The sequence below is a fragment of the Notamacropus eugenii genome, chromosome 2 (assembly GCF_028372415.1).
Source record: "Notamacropus eugenii isolate mMacEug1 chromosome 2, mMacEug1.pri_v2, whole genome shotgun sequence".
Classification (NCBI taxonomy): Eukaryota; Metazoa; Chordata; class Mammalia; order Diprotodontia; family Macropodidae; genus Notamacropus; species Notamacropus eugenii.
The window spans coordinates 326,293,799-326,314,224 of NC_092873.1; the positions used below are offsets into that span (position 1 = coordinate 326,293,799).

The 20,426-nt window shown below is 37.6% G+C and overlaps 1 protein-coding gene across 13 annotated transcripts in view; it reads left to right on the plus strand.

Moving 5' to 3' along the window:
- The window catches only part of ASPSCR1 (ASPSCR1 tether for SLC2A4, UBX domain containing), a 132,877-nt gene that overhangs the window by 66,680 nt on the left and 45,771 nt on the right, over window positions 1-20,426 (plus strand). For 8 of the 13 annotated variants that reach the window (XR_011975004.1, XR_011975007.1, XR_011975012.1 and 5 more), the window contains one exon: window positions 8,865-8,954. The exons of the other annotated variants lie outside the window; for them this stretch is intronic. Coding sequence is in view for 2 of the 8 variants with exons in the window: in XM_072645380.1 (XP_072501481.1) it covers window positions 8,865-8,954 (90 nt within the window). In the remaining 6 variants the exon portion in view is untranslated. The remainder of the gene's footprint in view (window positions 1-8,864; window positions 8,955-20,426) is intronic. 13 annotated transcript variants of the gene reach the window in all.

A 20,426-nucleotide genomic window follows, 5' to 3' on the forward strand; every position in this document is an offset into this window, starting at 1 on the left:
CTCACAATTCCCCATTCAGGGCCAAAGCAGTGATCCGGAATAGATACTGATAATTTCCCTCTTGATGGCGTCAGCCTGTTGAAGATCCCATGGCCTTTAGTGGCCCACATTGGTGAAGGATCCAGATCACTGATCAAAGATATACATGATTTCTGCTCTAGGTGAAGTAGCAGAGCCTAGTTTCTGTCCTTAATTAGACCTGTCCTCTTGTTTATGACCCAATGAGTGGGCTCTCTTAAGTGAAGTCTCTGAAAAGAACACTGGGTTTGGAGAAGAGATAGAATGTTTGGATCCCAACTCTAGGATTTATTAGCAGTGTGATCTTGAACAAGTAATATAACCCCACTGATCTTCAGTCTCACAATATCTAGAACAGGGATAATACTTGCAATATCTTTTTCATAGGGGTGCTGTTAGGAAAGTACTCTGTAAGCTTTAAAAAATAATACTAATGTAAACTCTGAATATCTGCTCTTAACAAAATTCATTCTTGATCTGGATCTGGTAAATTCAATTTGCCAAATGTTTACTAAATACTTACTTATGTACAAGGTACATGCTAGGTATCAGGAATACAAAGACCCTCAAAAAAGGAAAGAAACAGTCCCTCTTATCAAGGAGCTTATATTTCTGCTGAAGGTATATGAATATATAAACAGATAAGTAACTGCAAAAGAATACAAAGTAATTTCAAGAAGTGGCAAGTGTTAACAACTATGAGGGAACAGGAAAGCCCAGATATAACAGGTTGTTGTTGTTGTTCTTGAATACTGGGACTTACCCAGATCTGTGTTCGGGGAAGGAAAGCGACCTGATGCTCTTCACAAATGTACTGATTCAGGGTAAGCAGATCCCATTTTTGAATATTTCAGTCATAAGTAAATTAGGTAAGGATATCATATGTAAAAAAAGTTGGAGTTCAAGGGGTACACTTAGGGATCTAGCAGCTACTCTATATATTTCTGTATTGTGTGTACTCTCTTCTGCCTCTGGTAAAAGAAACTTGGTCTGATTAGATTACCTCAGGTATGTAGTGTTTTCATTTTAACCTCTCTCTGTGTTTGTGATGTGTTCTTCACAGTTGGTGCACATAGCAAGAATAATGAAAGGCAGCAATTACCGTGAACTGGTGCCATCCCAAGTTTTCAGGGGCATTTCACTCAGAGTGCTGAGTAGTCTTCATGGTCTTAATTGTTGTAGTGGGAATTTAGTGAGTTGCTTCTAGGGTATGTAAAAATTGACTACCTGCAATCTAGATGTTGCCTGGCTGGGATAACTAGGGTATTTCACATCCTCATGGTCAAACTCTACAGTGTGACGAAAATATGGTTTTTGGAAGAATCCCTTGCCTGCTTTACCATCTCCTTCATTTACTCTGGCAATAGATGACACCATTCTGCCTTCCCAGACTGTACCATGGTTAATTCCACATCATTCCAAATATAAGAAGAAGGCTAGAACTCAAAAGAGACCCCGTTGTTTGCTAAGACTTATCTAACTGGGGCCAGCACTGGCTGCTGTTGTAACTGGTACTGCATTTGTTGATGATCACCAGTATGAATTGGGCTGTCAGCCACATGAGGCAATTGAGGGGGAGGAGGCCTCATGTGTCTTGGCAGTATAACGGGGTCTTGTTGTCCCAAGCAGCTCAAGCATACCCACCAGTTGGAATGTCTAATGAGATTTGTTGGTAGCTTGGTCGGCCAACTGGGAAGACTGCTGCTTCTAGAAGTTAGCTTCTTAAAAATGTTATTTTTATTAATATTTTTTGTTTTTATATTGCTTTGATCCACAAGTTCATATCTTTGCTGTCTTGCCTACAAGCAATGAAAGGAAGAAAAAAGCAGTCTAGAAAAACTAACCAACGTATCTGCTGAGTCTGATAAGCTTATACAGTGTTCTACAACCATAGTTCCCCACCTCTGCAAAGAAGGAAGGAAAGGGAATTTTCTGATTTTTGGAGCCAGGCATTTAGTTGCATTGTTTTTTGTGGGTTTTTGTTTGTTTTCTTGTATTTTTATTGCTGTTTCTATTTGCTCTTTCTTGCACACTATACTCCATTGTGTCTTCATGCCTTTTAACTGCTTGGCCCTCATGCCTGAATTGCTCTCCTTCCCCACCATTGCCTCTTGACAGCCCTGTTTCTCAAGAGTCAGCTACTGTGGCACCTTGTGCAGGAGGCCTCCCTGATCCCCCTAGGCACTAGATCCTTGTTTTAGTTGCCTTCTTTCTACTCTATATCTATTGTGTATGTACTTAATTATTTATATGTTGTGCCCCTCATTAGTTTGTAAGCTTCTTGGGGGCTGGGACTGTTTTTGTGGTTTTACCTTTCTTGGAGCGTAGCTAGTATTTACTGAGTGCTTGGTGATTGATTGACAGTTCCTAGGTAGGAAATGAAACCTCAGGTTTGTTTTGGAGCATTTCTCTTATTATTAGTTATTTGGAGCAGTATTTCAAATAATTGTTAATAGTTTGTCATTTTTTTGAGAACTGGTCATATTTTTGATCACTTTTTCATTGGGGAATGACTTTTGTTCTTATACATATACATGTGTTAATTTCCTTGATAGTCCTTGGATATCATATCCTTATCAAAGATATTTGATGCAGATAGTTTTTCCCCACTTGATAACTTCTTTTCTTACCCTAGTAGCATTGATTTTGTTTGTGTATTTTTTCAGTTTAATGTAATTGAAATTACTTGTCTTTTGTAATGGTCCCTGGTTATGAAGTTTTACTTGATCAAAATATTTCTTTAAAAAATGTTTGTATAGTATGACCTTTAATATTCATGTCATATGTCCATTTTGAGTTTGTTATGGTAAAGGATCTAAGATGTTTTTGTAAGCAGAATTTCTGTGAAATTTCTTTTCATTTTTCCCAGCAGTTCTTATCAAATAGACAGTTCTTCTTCAACTTAAGTTCCTAGGTTTATCAAATCCTGAGTTGCGTAGTTCTGAAACTTGCTTTTTTAGTCTATTCCATTAATGTATTTTTCCATTTTTTTAGCCATTTCCAAATTGTTTTGATGATCTGTAGTATAATTTGAGGTCTGGAAGTGCCATTGCCCCTTCATTCCTTTTTCTTTTCATTCTTGTTTCTAGGACTTTTGTTCTTCTAAATTGATTTTGGTTTGGTTGGTGATTTGGTTTAGCACTAAATCTATAAATTAAGTAGTATCGTTTTTTAAAATTGACATTATATTGGTTGTACTTTGGATATCCATCTATTTGTCATTTCCTTATTTTCTTAAGGAGTGCTTTGTGATTATATTTGTATCTTAAATTGACTAGAATATTTTATGCATTTTATATTCACTCTAAGTAAATAAGTACTTTTACATTTTTTTCTGGATTTTATAGAGATGATGATACTTTTTTGTGGATTTATTTTATATTTTGCTATTATATGCTATTAATATGAGCATTTCCCTATACATAGAAGAACAGGAAAATAGGACATGGTAGTTCCAACATTTCTCTAACCATCAGTGTTCCCTTTTGAACTTTGTTCTGATTCCTGTGTCTATTAATGTTTTTTTATATTTTCTTCCTCTTAATAAAAATTTTAATATTAGTATCCCTCCAACCTTCTGTTTCTTCCATAACTCCTCCTGTTCTCCAAAAAGAGCACTCTGTTGTAACAGATAAGTGAATTATACAAAATAGATCTACATATTAGCTATGTCTGAAAATGCATTCTGAACTTCTAATTCAACCTCTCTTTGTTAAGAGGTAGAATTTATGGGGCTTTCTAAGTAAACCATCATGTCACTAGTAAATAGGAAAAATTTGGTATCTTTGCTGATGTTTATGTCTTAATTCCCTTCTCTCATCTTACTCCTGTTGTTAGCAATTTTGGGGATACCTGAGATGGGCCACATCTTTGCTTTACTCCTGTATTTATTGGAAAACTTCTAGTCTTTCCCTATCAGGGAAAGGTAGTTTCTTTAGGAGGTAGTTTCTTTTTTTGACTGATAAGTTGGCAGGTACTTCTTCAATTGTCTTCTTCGCCTCCCAATCTCCTAGGAAAGACTCAGATTTTCACTGTTGCTGACTTGTAATTTGGGACTAAAATAAGCAATGTTTCTTTTAAAGGTGGTCTGCCCAGGGCTTAGGTCTTTTCAGACTGAATCAAGCCAATTCCTTACTTGACTTGGAGATTATATCAGTATGTAAACATGGCAAGTATATTGGTGAATTTTTGCCAAACTCTTTGCCTGTTATTGGGTGTCACCTCTTCAGATGAAAATGAAAATCATGATCCAAGCTGTTTCCTTAAGTCAGTCTTATTTTGGAGTCTCATCTGAAATTGTTCTCAAGGTTTCACTCTGACTTAATCATCTTTCATTCTTTTGCTCAGTTGTTCCCAAAATATTTTCTAATCCTATCCCCAGGGTTTAATCTTAAAAGATCTAAAGAGCATTAGATTTGGAGTCAGATTACTTGACCCAGGTTCAAATTCCAACAACTTTCTTAACCCCTCTGGACCTGTTTCTTCACCTATGAAATGAAGTGACTGTAATTCATGACCTCTAAGGTGCCTTCCAGTCTGTAATCTGTGTTCCTGTGCTCTGAACTTTAAAGAATAGTTAGAGAAATGAAAGGAGGAAGTTCCCTTGGGAATATGACTTAGTATTTTTCCTTTTCAGTGGCCTGTCCTTATCCTCCAGATTTACTTTCCTGTATGAAGAACCCCAACCAAGTCATTAGCAAAGTTTCATCTGCTGATATTTCTACAAAAAATATTTCTTTTATGATTATCAGTGGTATAGAACCACAGAGCCTTGGTGCTTAATGCGGGGTTACTGATATTGTGATTTTTGTCCCTCTCATCAAGAAATAGAAATTCTCATGGTTGGTAAGAGATAGGATGTATCTTGGACCTTTTTTAATGACAGAGCAAAATGATTTTCAGTTTTCTGTAACTTTCTGGGGTTAGTATTTTCTGTAGTTCCCCCATTAACTGCAGTGGGAGAAAACTGAGGGGAAGTGGTAGCTGATAATCCTTAATAAAAAAGATTTATTCTGTGGAGTTTGGATTCAGTCAAAGGGCCACATTTGAGGACCTAGAGGGCCACATGTGTTCTCAAGGCCACAGATTCCCCACGCCTGAAATGGATAAGATCATCAATGCATTTGAGTATTTGAGTTATAGTTAATGGATCTCCCTTCATACTCTTTACATTACAGCCAGTTTCCTGAATGCATATTGCTTTTTCCTGCCTCTGTATCTTTGTTTATATCATCCTTCTTTGTTGTAATTCACTGTGCCAGTATTCAGTAGTCTCTTTAAATCCTTACCTTTCTTCAGGGCACATTTTAGTCTCCATTTCATCAGTGAAGCCTTTCCTGATCACTTAACCTTCCTCAGGAGGCCCTTTGTATTTTTCCTAGTTATTTATTTTATTCTAACTTGTATTATAGCCATTTTTATCTTTCCTTTTAGACTATAAGCTCCTTGGAATCTGGGATCATATTTTGTTCATCTTTATACCACAACATCACCACGTTGCCTAGAAAAACATTCAACTGTCTGATTAGTATACATGATGTGAAACTAAATTTATTAAGCACCTACTCTGTACTATATTTAGCTATAGAGACACACAAAAAAAGGAAGACCTAGATAGGCCTTGCTTTCAAAAAGTTTACGTAATAATGGGAAATATAACACATATTGGGAAGTAGTAACCAGGAAAAGGAGCTTTGGTCTAATGATAGGGGTTATGAGTAGAGCCATAAAGCAGTCTCTTGTCTTGCCCTTTCCAGTAGCATTGGTAATGTTGCTTTTGATATTATTCCCTGAGCAAGAGGTAGAAAACTTGAGGTGGAGTGTAGGATATACTCTTGGCATCAAGGCAGATGGCAAGGTACCCCATGCTGCTTAGGCTTTGCTGCTTGGCTGTATGGGATGAAGCATGATCTTGGGTTGCTTATGTATAGAAAATTAAAGTAAGGTTGAGTAGATTAACTCCTCTGGAGTGGAGTGGACAAAGTCTCTTGAAATTTCGGTCTGGAGTGTTGCTGTTTCTATTGGGGAGAGATGAGTAGGTTAGATGTCATGATGCCTGTGTTGACTGGGCAAAGGTGGGATGGCTAGATGGGATGAAGCATGAAACACTATTAGAAACCACCTGAAACTCCTGCATTTACCAAAAAGATTAGATTAGCTCTTTCAGAGGTCAGATAGGCAGAGCCAATTTCCCTTGAGTCCAGGCTACTTTTCACTGCACCATCAGTGAGACCCCCTCTCTCCCTGAAAGGTCAGAAGACATCACTCAATCATTAAGCAGTACTAAGCATCTTATATGTGCTGGGCACTGTGGATATAAAAGCAAAGAAACAATCTCTGCTCTCAAATACAAAGCTAGTAATACCAGGGAGGGAGGGTGGACACTAGCAGTTGGTAAGAACAGGAAAGGTTGTGTAGAAGTTGGTGCTTTGAGTTGCATCTTGAAGCTAGAAAGGGATTCTCTGAAGCAGAAGTGAGGAAGGAATGTATTCCAGACATGGCATGAAGATGAGAGATGAAGTGTTATGTTTGGGGAACAGATGGAAGGACAATTTGAATGGACCATACTGTATAGGAAAGGGAGTTAATGAGGTAATGAAGTTGAAAAGATAGGTTTGAGCCAGTTTGTGAAGAACTTCAAAAATGCAAACAGAGGGGTCTATGTTTTACCTCAGTGACAATAGGAAATTACTGGAGTTTATTCATTAGGGGAGCAAAGTCACATCTGTGCTTAAGGAAAATTATTTCAGCATTTGTGTGGAAGATGATTTGCAATAGAGAGAAAGACAGCACAGAAACCATTTAAGAGGCCATTGTAGTAGTTTAGATAAGAGGTGAAGAGGTCCTGAGCTTAGGTGTTGACTCTATGAGTAGAAAGAAGAGGACAGATGTGAAAATAGAAAGATGTGGCAACCAATTAGCTGTGTGGAATGACTGAGAATCAGGAGTTGAGAATAATGTCAGTATTACAAACCTGAACAACTAGAAGAATGACGGTACCTTTTGTGGAAATTTGGAATTGGAAGAGGGATGGGGAGGAACATAATGAGTTCCGTTTTGTACGTTGAGTTTTAGATGACTTTTTTTGAGATGGCCAATTTGAAATATCCATTAGACATTTGAGATGTGGAACTGAAGCTCATTGGGGCTGTATATATATAGATCTGTGAGGCATCTGGATCCATAATAATTGAATCCATGGAATGGATGAGATCACTGAGAGAGAGAGAGTTTAGGAGAAAAGAGAACCCCAGGTCAGATTCTTGGAGAATGCTCATCCTAATGGGGCATGATATGCATAATGAGCTAGCAAAGGAAATTTGAGGAGTGGTTAGACAAGACAGCAGAATTAGAAGGGATTTCTGTAACTCAGAGAGAAGAGAGCATTCAGCTAGAGAGAGGGTACTCAGCAGGGTCAAATGTAGCATAGAGATCAAAAACATTTAACACTGTGGGTTGAGGTATGAGTAGAGATAGAATGATAGGAGGTTATGGTCAGCTGTAGGAGTATTGCCATTTTTTATTTAGGTAATAGATTACTTGTGAATAATTACCAGAGGTGGTGTGATCATTTATAACTTATGAGTGTGTATCAAATTGTTAAGTCTCTGGTAGTATTGATTGTGGTTTGTCCTGTTTTTAGCTTTCTTTGTTTCATTGATAGCCTGTTGTGAATACTTTGTTGAATTCTAGTCTTGAGGCAGCAATATTTCATACTAGTTTTCTGATGACTAAAAATGTTTAAGTAGCCCAAGTTTTTGTGTTGTCTTTTTAATAGCTATTGAGTTGTTATTCATTCCTTTGATGTCCAAAGCTATTTATATCTGTGAATTTTTTTTTCTGGATTTGTTCTGATACTGAATTTGTCAAGATTTTGAACTTGTAACATGAAATCTAACAAAGACAGATATCAGCCTTCTTGGTGAAGCTCTGAAAGGTTTAGGACCAAATTTGAGTTCATATGCTCCTAGGGCATATCATTTTCTTGATGATCTCATAGAAGTTGCCTTTGATTCCATCCTCACGTGCTTGTGGGCACTCCCCTACCCCACTTCCTGTTCACAGCTGCCGTTCGTGCAAGGATCTGAATTAGGTGGTGTGTGAGTAACTCAGGAAGATTTTGGCCTGTGTTCTTCTCATAGTGATTCATTAAAAAGCAAAGCCTCAAGGGCAAGAAACTTCAGGTTCCCTTTCACCAAAAACAACTTTCAAAGGACACCGTATATTTTTTTTTTTTATAAAGCACCACACATACACATACAGAAAAAGCTGGAAATTCTCAAGTTGAGGTCGCCTCAAATAGTTTCTTAAATTTTTTCTTCATGTGTAATAACGTACTGGAAAAATAACTCTTTAGAAAATGAAACCTTAACTGAGCCAGTAAAGCCACTTCTGACATAACTTTGAAGCCCATGTGAATCTTCTAAGCCATTCATACACATCCAAACTCTGCAATTCTCTGGCTACCCCTCAAAAAGACTCTCCCAAAAGTTCCAGAGAGTTACCTTTGGCTATGTGTGCACCTTGTAGTCCTCCTCACAACTCATCATCCTCCATGCCTTGTCACCATGACTGTTGCTACCTATCTGGTAAAGCTGAGACCAAAAAATATATGAGGATTAAAGGACTGCATGATACTGTGTTTACGTAATGATCATCTTGGAGCTAGCCTGTCACTGGAGCTGCCATCTTGGGCTCTTACTGAACCATAATTGCAAAAATCTCCCATATTTCTCCCAATAATAGCTATTCATATTTATACATCACTTTAATATCATCAAAGCATTTCATTAATTACTTTTTTAAAAAAAATTTCTTTTTTCCTTTGCTCTATGTTTTATCAACAGATAATTTTGAAGAGTTCTACAATAAATCTCCAGAGGTCTCCTAATCTGTATTCCTGCTTCCACATAGAACTTAATCTAAAAAAATTCCAGGCAAGAAGTAATTCTCATAGTAAGGATAATGAATTACTATACTGAACTTTTTTCTTATGTCTTTGCTAAATATCTTCTGTTGCCATTTAAGCCCTCTTCTTTGGATTTAGTCTTCTGGGTTGATGAGGAACATAATTATTTTATGTTTGTAGATGACTTTTAAGCCTTTTCCATATCTTTTGTTAAGTTGGAATTCTTGAATTTCAGAGCTAGAAGGGCTTTTTTAAAATAAGAAAACTGAAGCCCAAAGAGGTAAAGTTATTTGCTGACTGATACATAGTGAGCTAGTAGTAGAGTAAGGAATGGAGCCCAAGTCTTTTGACTCTCAGCTGAATACTATTTTCATTGTACCACACTTCCTCTTATTCCAATTCCATTAATGTTTCTTCATAGGTATTAATTCTCTTTTCCAGAAACCACAAGTATTTTCCAAAATTCTTTAGTTAGTCCCCACAATTGCCTTGTGGGCTAGAAAAGGCCTAATCTTGGGACATCATAAGGTAGGATTCCTGAGTGTATGTGCAAAATAATTGTAAGCTTTTAGGCAAGTGAGTCATTTGATACAGTTAAAATTCTTATGCTCTCTATTCTTCCATGTTCCAAGAGCTGTTCCACTGAGCGAAAGGTGTCATGGGGGGAACTACTAACCTTGAAATATGATTTGTGACTCTGGGTGGAATTAGGGCCAGAGCTTGAAGAGCAGGAGGCCCTGGAATATGGCTTTTTTGACCCATCACACAACTCAGCCAGTATGCTGTTGAATAGTATATGTTGCTACTGACCTAGAAAGTACATTTGACTGGCCCCAATGGCTATATTTTCTGGTTTAAGATTTCACATGGCTCTGGAGGTCATCTGAAAAACCAAGTTCTTAGTTTGTCGATTCAAGAAGTTAACCTCCTCTCATTCCCTCTGTCCCTGTGATTCACTTTTCCTAAGCTAGTCTTCATTTTCCTATGCCCTTCAGTCTCTCTACCCCAAATACCTTACCAGGTTATCATCCTTGCTTTTGCTTTACTTTCGTCTTTACCATGTAGTTAACCAATTTAATGAACAGTATCCTCTACTTGAATCCCTTGTCTTGTTGTCACTCATAACTTTTCCAGATTCTAACTCCAGATTACTCCTGCCACCCTCCTCTGCTCCCATACATGGGGTGCTGAAACTGCTGGAAGAGGCATGCGACCACACTGACTAGGTCCATGATAAATGTATGTTGTCTCATATCATCTGGACCATTACATGAGTAAGGCAAGCCTTTTATTCCCTAATGGATTCTCTGTCCCATTCCCCACAGTAACTGTTTTATCTCCCCAAGCCCTCATGCCTTTGCTTGCTTCCTACCCTCACAACAACAACAACAAAAAAAACCATTTCATGCTTTACTGAGAAATCTACTGGGAGTTCCCTTTTCTTCCCTACTCTGTATCTCTTTATCATCATCTTTCATTCTCTTCTCCTTTACTCCAATCTCTGATGAAGAGATGTATTTTCTCTTTGCCAAGGCTAACTCTTTTACTTAGCCCCTTGATCCCATTTTTTCCCATCTCCTATGGTAAATTACATACACAATGATCTTCCCTTCTTTTTCTCTCCAGTCTTCAGTCTCTCCCTACGTATTGGTTCTTTCCTTCATGACTATAAATATGCCCAGGACTTTAAAAAAAAAAGCCTTTGCTTCATACTGCCATCCCTTCAGGTTGTTCCCTTCTGTCTTTACTCCCTTTCTCAGGGAGTAAACTACTGGCTTTATTCATTGCTTTTGTTTCTTCCCTTCTCACCTTCCTCTGCAATCTCACTTCTGACCTGATTGCTCAATTGAAAGTTATCAATTATATTTTTGAAAGTAAGGATTTCTTGTATCTATATTTCCTACAGTATACTTCTCCCTACTGCCGTTTTTTGTTCTTTCCCTTTATATTGTTGTAGTCTTGTATCTTGTTTCTTGGTTCTGCTTACTTCCCTTAGTATCAGTTTGCATATGCTTCTCTGCATTCATGTTGATTGTTTCTTACAGTGAGTAATAATTCATTATACTTACGTTCCACATTTTATATTTATTTCCCAAATAATGGACATCTCCTTTGTTTCTAATTTTTTGCTATTACAAAAAGTGCTGCTAGGAGTCATTTGGTGAATCCATACATTTGCACAAGTTGTGACCCATATCTGAAGTGCTCTCCATCCTCATTTCTGCCTCTTAGAATTTCTGGATTTCTTTCAAACTTCAACTCAGATGCCCCTTCTACCATGATGTCTTTCCAGACTCCCCCCTTTCTCAAATGCTAGTAGTTTTTCCCCCATTCTCTCTTTTTCTATGTGTAATGTTATACATATTGTTGTCCTATACAGAACACAAGCTCCTTGAGGGCAGGGACTATTTCATATGTGTGTGTGTATGTACATGTGTGCGTGTGTGTCCTTAGAGCCTATCACAAAACTGCATATGTAGTAGCCACATACTGAATACTTATTCATTGATCAGTTAGTCTGTCTACTTTATCTAGAAAACAAGTTGGCCCAACTTATTTGATTTAAAATTCTATTTATTAAAATATGAGACTCAAAGCCAAATTCTTTTTTCAGCTTTTACACTTGATTATATATCTTTCTTTTCTGGTGAATGATTCAAATCAGCATACATTTACTGAGCACCTCTTATGTTCTTGACATTGTGCTGGGGATACAGAGACAAACCAAACATCCCCTTTCTTTAAGAATGCTATATTCCTGCTGGGGGAAAGAACTTATATACAGATAAGTACATACAAAGTAAATAAAGAGTATTTACAAAGTAACATTTGGGTGTGGGAAAGTATTAGACAAGAAAGTCCTCTTGTAGAAGATGGCAGATGGATTGAACTTGGAAAAAAGTTGGGGATTTTCTGAGGTAGATATTAGTCATTCAACTGGCTTTTAGTAAGTGCCTACTGTATATGTGTCAGATACTATACTAAGTACTGGTGTTACAAAGAATGGCTGAAAAACCTGGTCCCTGCACTCAGTCCTCAGTTCACAGTCCTCTGGAGGAGACTACATGCAAACAGTGTGTATTTATAAATAAGGATATGGATAAATTGGGAGTTGTCTGAGGGGGCAGGCAGTAACATTAAGTAGGAGAAGGAAAGATTTTTTGTAGAAGGTGAGATATTAGCTGAGTCTTGAAGGAAGCCAGGGAAGCTTGAGGGGAGAAAATTTGAGGGGTGGGGGAAGAGCTAGAGAGAATGCTCAGAGTCAGAAGAATAGCACAGCAGCCAGTGTTGTCAGGTCAATTCATTTATTAAACACCTTTGTCCCAGGTACTGCTAAGCACTAAGGATACAAAAAAGGCAAAAAAACAGTCCTTACTCTCAAGGAACTCACAGTCTAGTGGGGTAGATGAGGGAATGAGGTAAAAGAAGACTAGAAAGGTAGAGAGGAGCCAGATTAGGAAGACTTTAAAAATCAAACATGATTTTTATATTTGATCCTGGAAGGGATAGGGAGAGTGGGGAGAGACAAGACGGGATACCAACCAGCAGACTTCATATCTGTCCAGATATGAAATGATGAGGACCTGTATCAAGGAGGCCTGTATAAGAGATGTTACAGAGGTAGAGATGGCAAATTCCAGACGTGAGGGACAGCTTGTGGAAGGTTACAGAGTTAGGAGCTGAAATGTTATATATGCAAGTTGTGTAGCAAGTTAAGGCAGGTTAGCTGGACCCTAGGCCATGTGAGGAAGAATAATGTAATATCAGTCTGGACAAATAGGTAGGCACCAGGTTAAGTTTTAAAGTGCCAAAGAGATGAGTTTGTATTTTATTCTATAAGCAGTCTGTTTTGAAATGTCCAGTAGACAGTTGGAGATGTGAGACACCATGAGAGCTGATTAGATTACATCACTTAGTACAATAGTATCATGGGAGAGAAGAAAAGAGCCCAGGATGGAGCCTTGGAGAACACCTGTGGTTAATGTGTGTGATCTGGATGAAGATCTAGCAAAAGAACCTGAGAAGGATAGCCAGGCAAGAAAGAGAAATAGAAGAGAGTGAACTGATGCTAGGTGAAGTGAGCAGAACCATAGTGACAACAACATTGTGCAAGGATCAACTCTGATACGCTTAGCTCTTCTCAGCAATAAAATGATCTGATACAATTCCAAAACACTCAAGATGGAATATGCTATTCATATCTAGAGAAAGAGCTATGGAGTCTAAATGCAGATCAAAATATACTATTTGCTCTCTCTTTTTTTGTTGTTTCTTCTTTCTTATGGTTCCTCCCATTGGTTCTAATACTTATTTACAACATGACTGATGTGAAAATAAGTTCAGTATGAGTGTATATGCATAATCTGTATCAGATTGTATGCTGTCTTGGGGAGGGGGAAAGGAGGGAGGAGGAGAAAATTTGGAACTCAAAATTTTATGGAAGTAAATGTTGAAAACTAAAAATAATAACAAGATAAAGATTGAAAAGAGGCCATTAGATTTGGTGATGAAGAGATTGTTGATGACTTTAGAGAGAGCAGTTTCATTTGAGTTAATGAAGTTGGAAATGAGACTGCAGAGAGTTAAGAAGGGGGTGAGAAATGATGGCATCAGTTGTTACTTTTCCATAGGCATTTAGACAGAAAAAAGAGCAAAGGTGGGATGGATCGCTAGGGTTTTTTGAGGATGGAGACATTGGCTTGTTTACAGGCAGTAAGGAATCAGCCAATAGACAGAGAAAATTAGTGAAAGATTAGGGATGATAAGGTTGCAGTCTACTGTAGAAGTTGGGATGGAATGAGATCACTTGTGCGTATGGAGGGGGATTCATCTTGACCAGGAAAAGGGCCACCTGTTCATGAGAAATGAGTGAAGAAGAAAGTGGCAGAAAGCATCTAGTGATGTGCAATGAGGAGGGGAGAAGAGTGAACATTCAGTGAACTATCTCAGTTTGTTCAAATAAGGCAGAGTTCTCAGCTGAGAGTACGGGGTGGGGAATAAAGGAGCTATGGGAGTCTTGAAGGATCAAAAAGTTTGATCCTTTTGATTCTGTGGTGACTGGGATAGTGAATCAGTGAGGGAAGTGTAAAAGTTTGCCTGGATACAGTGGGATTCAGGTATTATTATGTAACATAAATTTATAGTAAACCTAGTCAGCATGGTTTTATAATTTCACCATCTTGATTTAGCAGTGCATGTGTGTGTAGGAGCAAAGGTAACAAATGTTGGAAGTGAGCCAAGGCTGAAACTTGGCAGGGCAAGATCTCCAGTAGGATTAAAGGATAAAGGACTCGAGAAGAGGATACAATAGAGTTGAACTGTTTTACCCAAGGGATCAAGATAGGAAAGGAAGAGTAGTGTAGCCAGTGCAAGTGTAGGGTTAACAGAGCAAGCTGGGTCAAGAATTGAAGGGTGAAGATATTGAAAGTAGGTACAAAAAATAGATTTTGGGTTTGCTAGGCAGAGCGAGAGGTGAAAAGACAGCAGATTGTGATCAGATAAAAGAATTTCAGAGTTCATGAACACAGAAGTGGAGCATTTGTGGGAGATGGCAAGGTCAAGGGTATGATTATCTCAGTGTGTAGATGAGGTATGGTAGGAGGAGTAGGTCATGGGAAATGAGTAAGTTGAGAGACTGGGTGGTTAGATTTGAGGGAGTATCACTATGTGTGTTGAAGTCTTTTAATATGAGGTTTGCAGTTGGAGAAGAAAGACTGTGAGCCAGGTATTGAACTCATTAAGGAAGGAAGGAGAATATCCTAGAGGTTCTGTGGATAGCAGCTACTAGAACCCCAAATGGCTGATAAATATGGATTTTATAAACCTCAAAGGAAGAGAGGTTATTGAATGATGGTGTTAGAGGAAGAGCCTGGAAGAACCAGTGAAGTGTGGCAAGCTGTGGAGAAGATGGAATTATGAGGGGAAAGACTGGAAACACTCTAATTAGGAGGCTATTGAAATTATATAGGCAAGTGGTGATGGGAGATTAAACTAGATAGAATGTGAGTAGAGAGAAAAGGACGGTTTGCCAGAGATTGTAGGGGTAGTAGCATCAACAAGATCTTATTGTGGTATGCAGGGAAATTGAGGAATCAATCAAAGTTGAACTTGAGTGACTGGAACGTTAGTAGCTCTTTAAATGGAAATAGGAAAATTAGGGAAAAGGGTAGGTCGGGGAAGAAAAATAATGACATCCCCACTTCAAATTATATTATAATACATCAAAACTGTTTGTTTTTTGTTTAAAAAGTAGAGCAATAAGCAGAAAACACAAGGAAGAAACAGGAACAATTTAGGAATAACGTAGTAAACTGAAGGACATAATTTTAACTCAGGAAGAACCTCTCTTTGATAAGAATTTTTGGGAAAAATGGAAAGCACTCTGGCCCTATACTATAAACTCAATGTGAATACATGACCTGAATATTGAAGGTCATACATTAAAAAATCAGAGAACTAGATCTGGTATTTTCTTTTCCCTGTCAATTATCAAATTTTTATTTCCCTCTTACTTCTTCTCCCTAAAGAAAGAAAAACAGCACTCTTGTTACAAATATGTAAAGTTAAGCAAATTTTCACACTGGGCATGCCCTGAAATCTATTCTCATTCTGCATATTGAATCTGTCACCTTTCTTTGTTAGCATTCTTCATCACAGATCCTGTGAAATGATGATTTGTCCTTGTGTTAATAAGAGTTCTTTGATCTTTCTGAATTGTTCATTTTTACAATGTTGTATAAATTATCTTCCCGGTTCTTTTCGCTTCCCCGCGTCAGTTCATTTGAGTCTTCTCAGGTTTCCTTTTCATCATTTCTTACATCACAGTATGGAATATTACTTTCATATATCATAATTTGTGCTATCATTTCCCAGTTAATGGTCACTCCGTTAGTTTTCATTTTATGCCTCTCAAAAAAACTGCTATAATTTATATATATGTAGGTCCTTTTCCTCTTTCCTTGAAATCAGTTATTTTTCACAGATAATCCACAACTATTTCTAGGGCTCAGCTTCTTTAAAGAGGGAATAGAAGTAATCACAAGAGGTGAAATAAATGTTTTAGATTACTTGAAATTGGAAAGCTTTTGCATGCATAAAATTAATGCAAAATTAGGAATGTATGTGATTGGTAGGAGAAAAAATCTTTGAATTAATTATTTTTGTTAATTCTAGTACCTTTCTTCTGTTGATTATTTCCAATTTATGCTGTATACATCCTGTTTACATGTACATGTTTGTATGTTGTTTCCTTTATTAGACTGTGAGACTTTTGAGTACAGGAGCTATTTTTGCCTTTGTGTCCCCAGTGCTTAGCTCCATGCTTGGCGTATACTAGGTGCTTAATAAATGTTTATTGATTGATTGATAAGGGCCTAATATTTGAGATTTCTAGGCAGCTAAAAGAAAAATAGATCTGTGATTTCATTAGGGTAACAAACCCCTTTGTTAAGGAAACTCTTTCTCCTCATGGAGGTTGGCACCATCTTATCAACTTATTTTTAGAGAGCTTCCTAGAGCACTGAGAGGTAAAGGGACTTGGCCAGGGATAGAGTCAGCAAATGTTAGAGGCAAAATTTAAATCCTATTTGTCCCTGGCTTTAAAACCAGCCCTCTATCCGCCAAATCAGAATGACTTTCTAAAGTGCTACATATAATATATTATATTATTCTGTTAGTGGCTCATGGTTGATAATCTTCATACTGTTCTACTAAATTCACCCTGATTAGGCTTACCAGAATTGGATAATGAAGTATGTGATTGTAGATAAACAAATCATTTTCTTTGCAAATATCAAAGTGATGTGTAAATTTTCCATGTGAAGTTCTTATTAGCACCCTACTCTACTCAATACAAAAATGAACTTGGAATGATTTTGATTGTAGAGTTTTTTCTTCTTTGCACAAATCCTCAAGGTGAAGCTGGTCTGTAGGGAAAGGGGAAGGGAACAGGCATTTATTAAGCAGCTGCTACATGCCAGACACTGTGGTAAGTACTTTGTAAATATCTTACTTGATCCTTACAGCAACCTGAGAGGTTTACCTTTTAGGTATCTAAGACTTGATGAAGTAAAAGCCATGAATGTTCAGTTCAGTAATTTTTTTCAGTTGTATCTGACTCTTCCTTACTCTGTTTGGGGTTTTCTTGGCAGAGATACTGGAGTAGTTTGCCATTTCCTTCTCCTGTTCATTTTATGGATGAGAAAACTGAGGCAAAAGGGGTTAAGTGACTCCCCCAGGATCACATAGCTAGTAGGTGTCTGAGATCACATTTGAACTCAGGGAGATGAGTCTTTCTGACTTCAGGCCTGATACTCTCTATCCACTGTGCCACCTCGCTACCCACCCTAGTGTGGGCCTTATTTAAAAACAACAGGATAAATCAAAGTTGGCTAGTTAAAAGGAAAGATAACATTGTACAAAAAAATAGACTTGTGAAGAAATACAAGAACCAAAAAAAAAGAAGCATGGCAGAGCTTATTTGAGTAAAGACAATGGAGGCAAAAACAGAAGTGATATTATTAGAATATGCTGCAAACTATTTGTGCAGAAAAAAGAAATAGACAAGTTTGTGAAACAGCTCACAAGTCTGGCATGAAGGCATGAGTTAGGACCACTGAAGTACTTCGTTTGTCTAGGTATCTACTAGTGCTTCTTTTTTCTAAATTCAGAGTGTCTAGTAATTTCTTGGCTTGTATTACTGATAACTTAGTCAATTAAAATATAGAGGATTCTAGACTGTAAAATAGATTGTAAAACAGTAGTTATCAAAACCATTTGGTATTGGTTTTTTAGTAAAAGAAGAAAAGTTTAAAGGAGAATCAGAAATAATGGGACTAAATAACCCAGTATTTGATAAACCTCAAAACATAAATTACTTAGGAAAGAATTCCCTGTTTGATAAGAACTGCTAGTAAAACTGTGAATCAGTCTGGCAGAAATTAGGCTTAAACCAACATCCTTCACCACATTCCACAGTAAATCCAAAATTGATACATGATCTGAATATTTTAAAAGATCATACCATAAAAAGTAAGAAGAAAAATTAGTGAAATATCTTTGACGGTTTTGGTAAGGAGGTGAATTTGTAACCACACAAGGCAGAAAGGTTATTATAAAAGATAAAATTGGTAGTTTTGATGAAATAAAATTGAAAAGGCTTTCATACATACAAAAATGCAATATAGATAAGAAGTGAAGCATTCAACTGGGGAGAGGCAGAGGTGACTTCCTATCAGATTTCTTGGATAAGAGTTTGGCAGCCTGGTAGTGTGACCAAGATGGAGAAGACATTTTCTCTGATTCTCATGACCTCTCAGACTTCCCTAAAACAGAAAATATGCATCAAAATCAAGACAGCTTAAGCTGTCTCCATAGTCTAGGACACTGGGAACCTAAAAGATTTTTAAAAAAACAAACCATGAACTAATGACTACCTTGAGCTCACGCAGCACACTCCACCCACCCACTCCATACCATGCATGCACTGGCAGTGTGGCTGCACTAGCCATCCTGACCCTTCAGTTAGCAGCAAACCCAACCCCATACCCTAAAGCCTTGGAGATCTGGACTCTGGACTATGAATGTTTGCTGGGTACTCAGTGGTTAGTTCCACGGCAGCATTCTTTGCTGAAAAAAATTTCTACAGGAGAGTAAAGGAACATATGTTTGAGCTTGAAATAGATTCTGTCTCCCCAAAAGTCATTTGGGGCAGAAACCCAGGCTGGTAAGCTGTGAATTGACTAGTATAGGAGAAGGTTGAAATGAGATCCACCCCCTGAGGAGACTATCATCAGATGGGAGAGGGACAGAAGTTCAGAAATAGGGGAAAAAAGAGGAAAAAAACCAAACTGAAATTACCAAAGATCTCAGAAGAAGAAAGCTCAAAGACCTTGAGCATAAGGCATTAAATCAGTAGGGAAAGCATTAAGAAAAGAAAATATGGCAATCAGAACTAGTTAATGAGGTCAGGCCTCTATGAATAAATATTACAAAACAAAGGAAAATAATTCAACACTTGATGAGACAGAGAACCGTATAGAATTTGAAGAGAATATGGAACCAGAATATATTGTTCTTAAGTGGATTAAAAGGGAATAAGAATTATGAAAGAAGAATTTATGACCTGTACAGCAGAAATAATTGGTAGAATGGAAAAACATGAATCTGAAATGAGAAATCTCACCAAAGAAACCAGAAGGACGACAGCTGATTTGGAATACATACATGTAGAAATGAAGGACAATCTAGAAGAAGAAAAGAAAAAAACAGTAACATCAAAAGAAAACATGTTCTCTATTCAAGTAAAGCCTGATTATCTTGACAGCAGGATAATGTAGAGACAACTTAAGGATTATAAGTCCTAAAGAAAAGACATGACAAATCGAAAAATTTAACTATCAAATGCAAAAAATAATAGAAGAAAAGTCCCTAGAATTACTGAATAGAGAAAAGGAAATACCAATTGAAAGAATGAATAGATTGCTTCCAGAGAAAATCTGAGGCTGCCAATTCTGACACATATAATGGTTAAATTTAACAATTTGATTCAGAATCAGCAAATTCTACATGTGACCAGAAGAAAGACCTTCAAATGCAAAGAAATGTGAATAACACATGACTCTTCTACACCCAACAGAAAATACAGAAGGCAATAGAATGTGTTCTGAAAAGTAGTGGAGCTCAGGGGACCTACCCCGAAAATCTGTGCTTAACCATGTGGAAAGATGAATGTTCAGTAATAAAGAGGAGCTCAAAACATTCTTCAAAAACCAAACCTGAAGAGATTATTTGCTTCTTAACAACAGAAATACAGGAAAGGAGAATATTCTTGTGTAGGGAGACCAGAAAGAGATTTCTTTCTAAATGTGTACAAAGAGACAGAGATGTAGGATAGCAGTGAAGGGGAGGTGACTTCTGTGGTCATCTAGGCAGAGAAGAGTCTACAGGGAAGTGGGTGAGAAGAGAAGAGAATTGAAAGGAGGGAGGGGAGAAAAAAAGAGGCATTGTTCTGATGTTGGGTGGACATTCCACTGATGAATGCTCCTCTGGATGAAGAGAGATAGATGTTCTGTGAAGGGAGATGGGACTATGTGCTGAATTGTTTGTGAGGATTTGGTACTTGAAAAGATTAGAATCCTCCCTTGAGGTGGAGGGGGGAACATGTAGGGGTAATTGGTGTCTAGGAAAATGAGAGGGTATGGACCCAAGGAGGGGATTTTAAGGTACACAGGAACGAGGTGATCTGGGATGATATAGGTTAGAGATGAACTGTGTAAATAGAGACCTGCCATGGGACACTGCTCTCTTCTTTTCTTGGAGCAATGCATAATGAAAAATGGGAATCTGTGCAACAAACTGTAGGATGGGCAAAAACTGCTTAGTGGGAAGAGCCCATAATGGATCCCTTGGAAATTTTGTCCCCACGTAGAATGCAGAGAGCATAGAAAGGGACTTAGATAAGTATAAAGGTTATGAATCAGAGGAGGATCTATAGAAACAG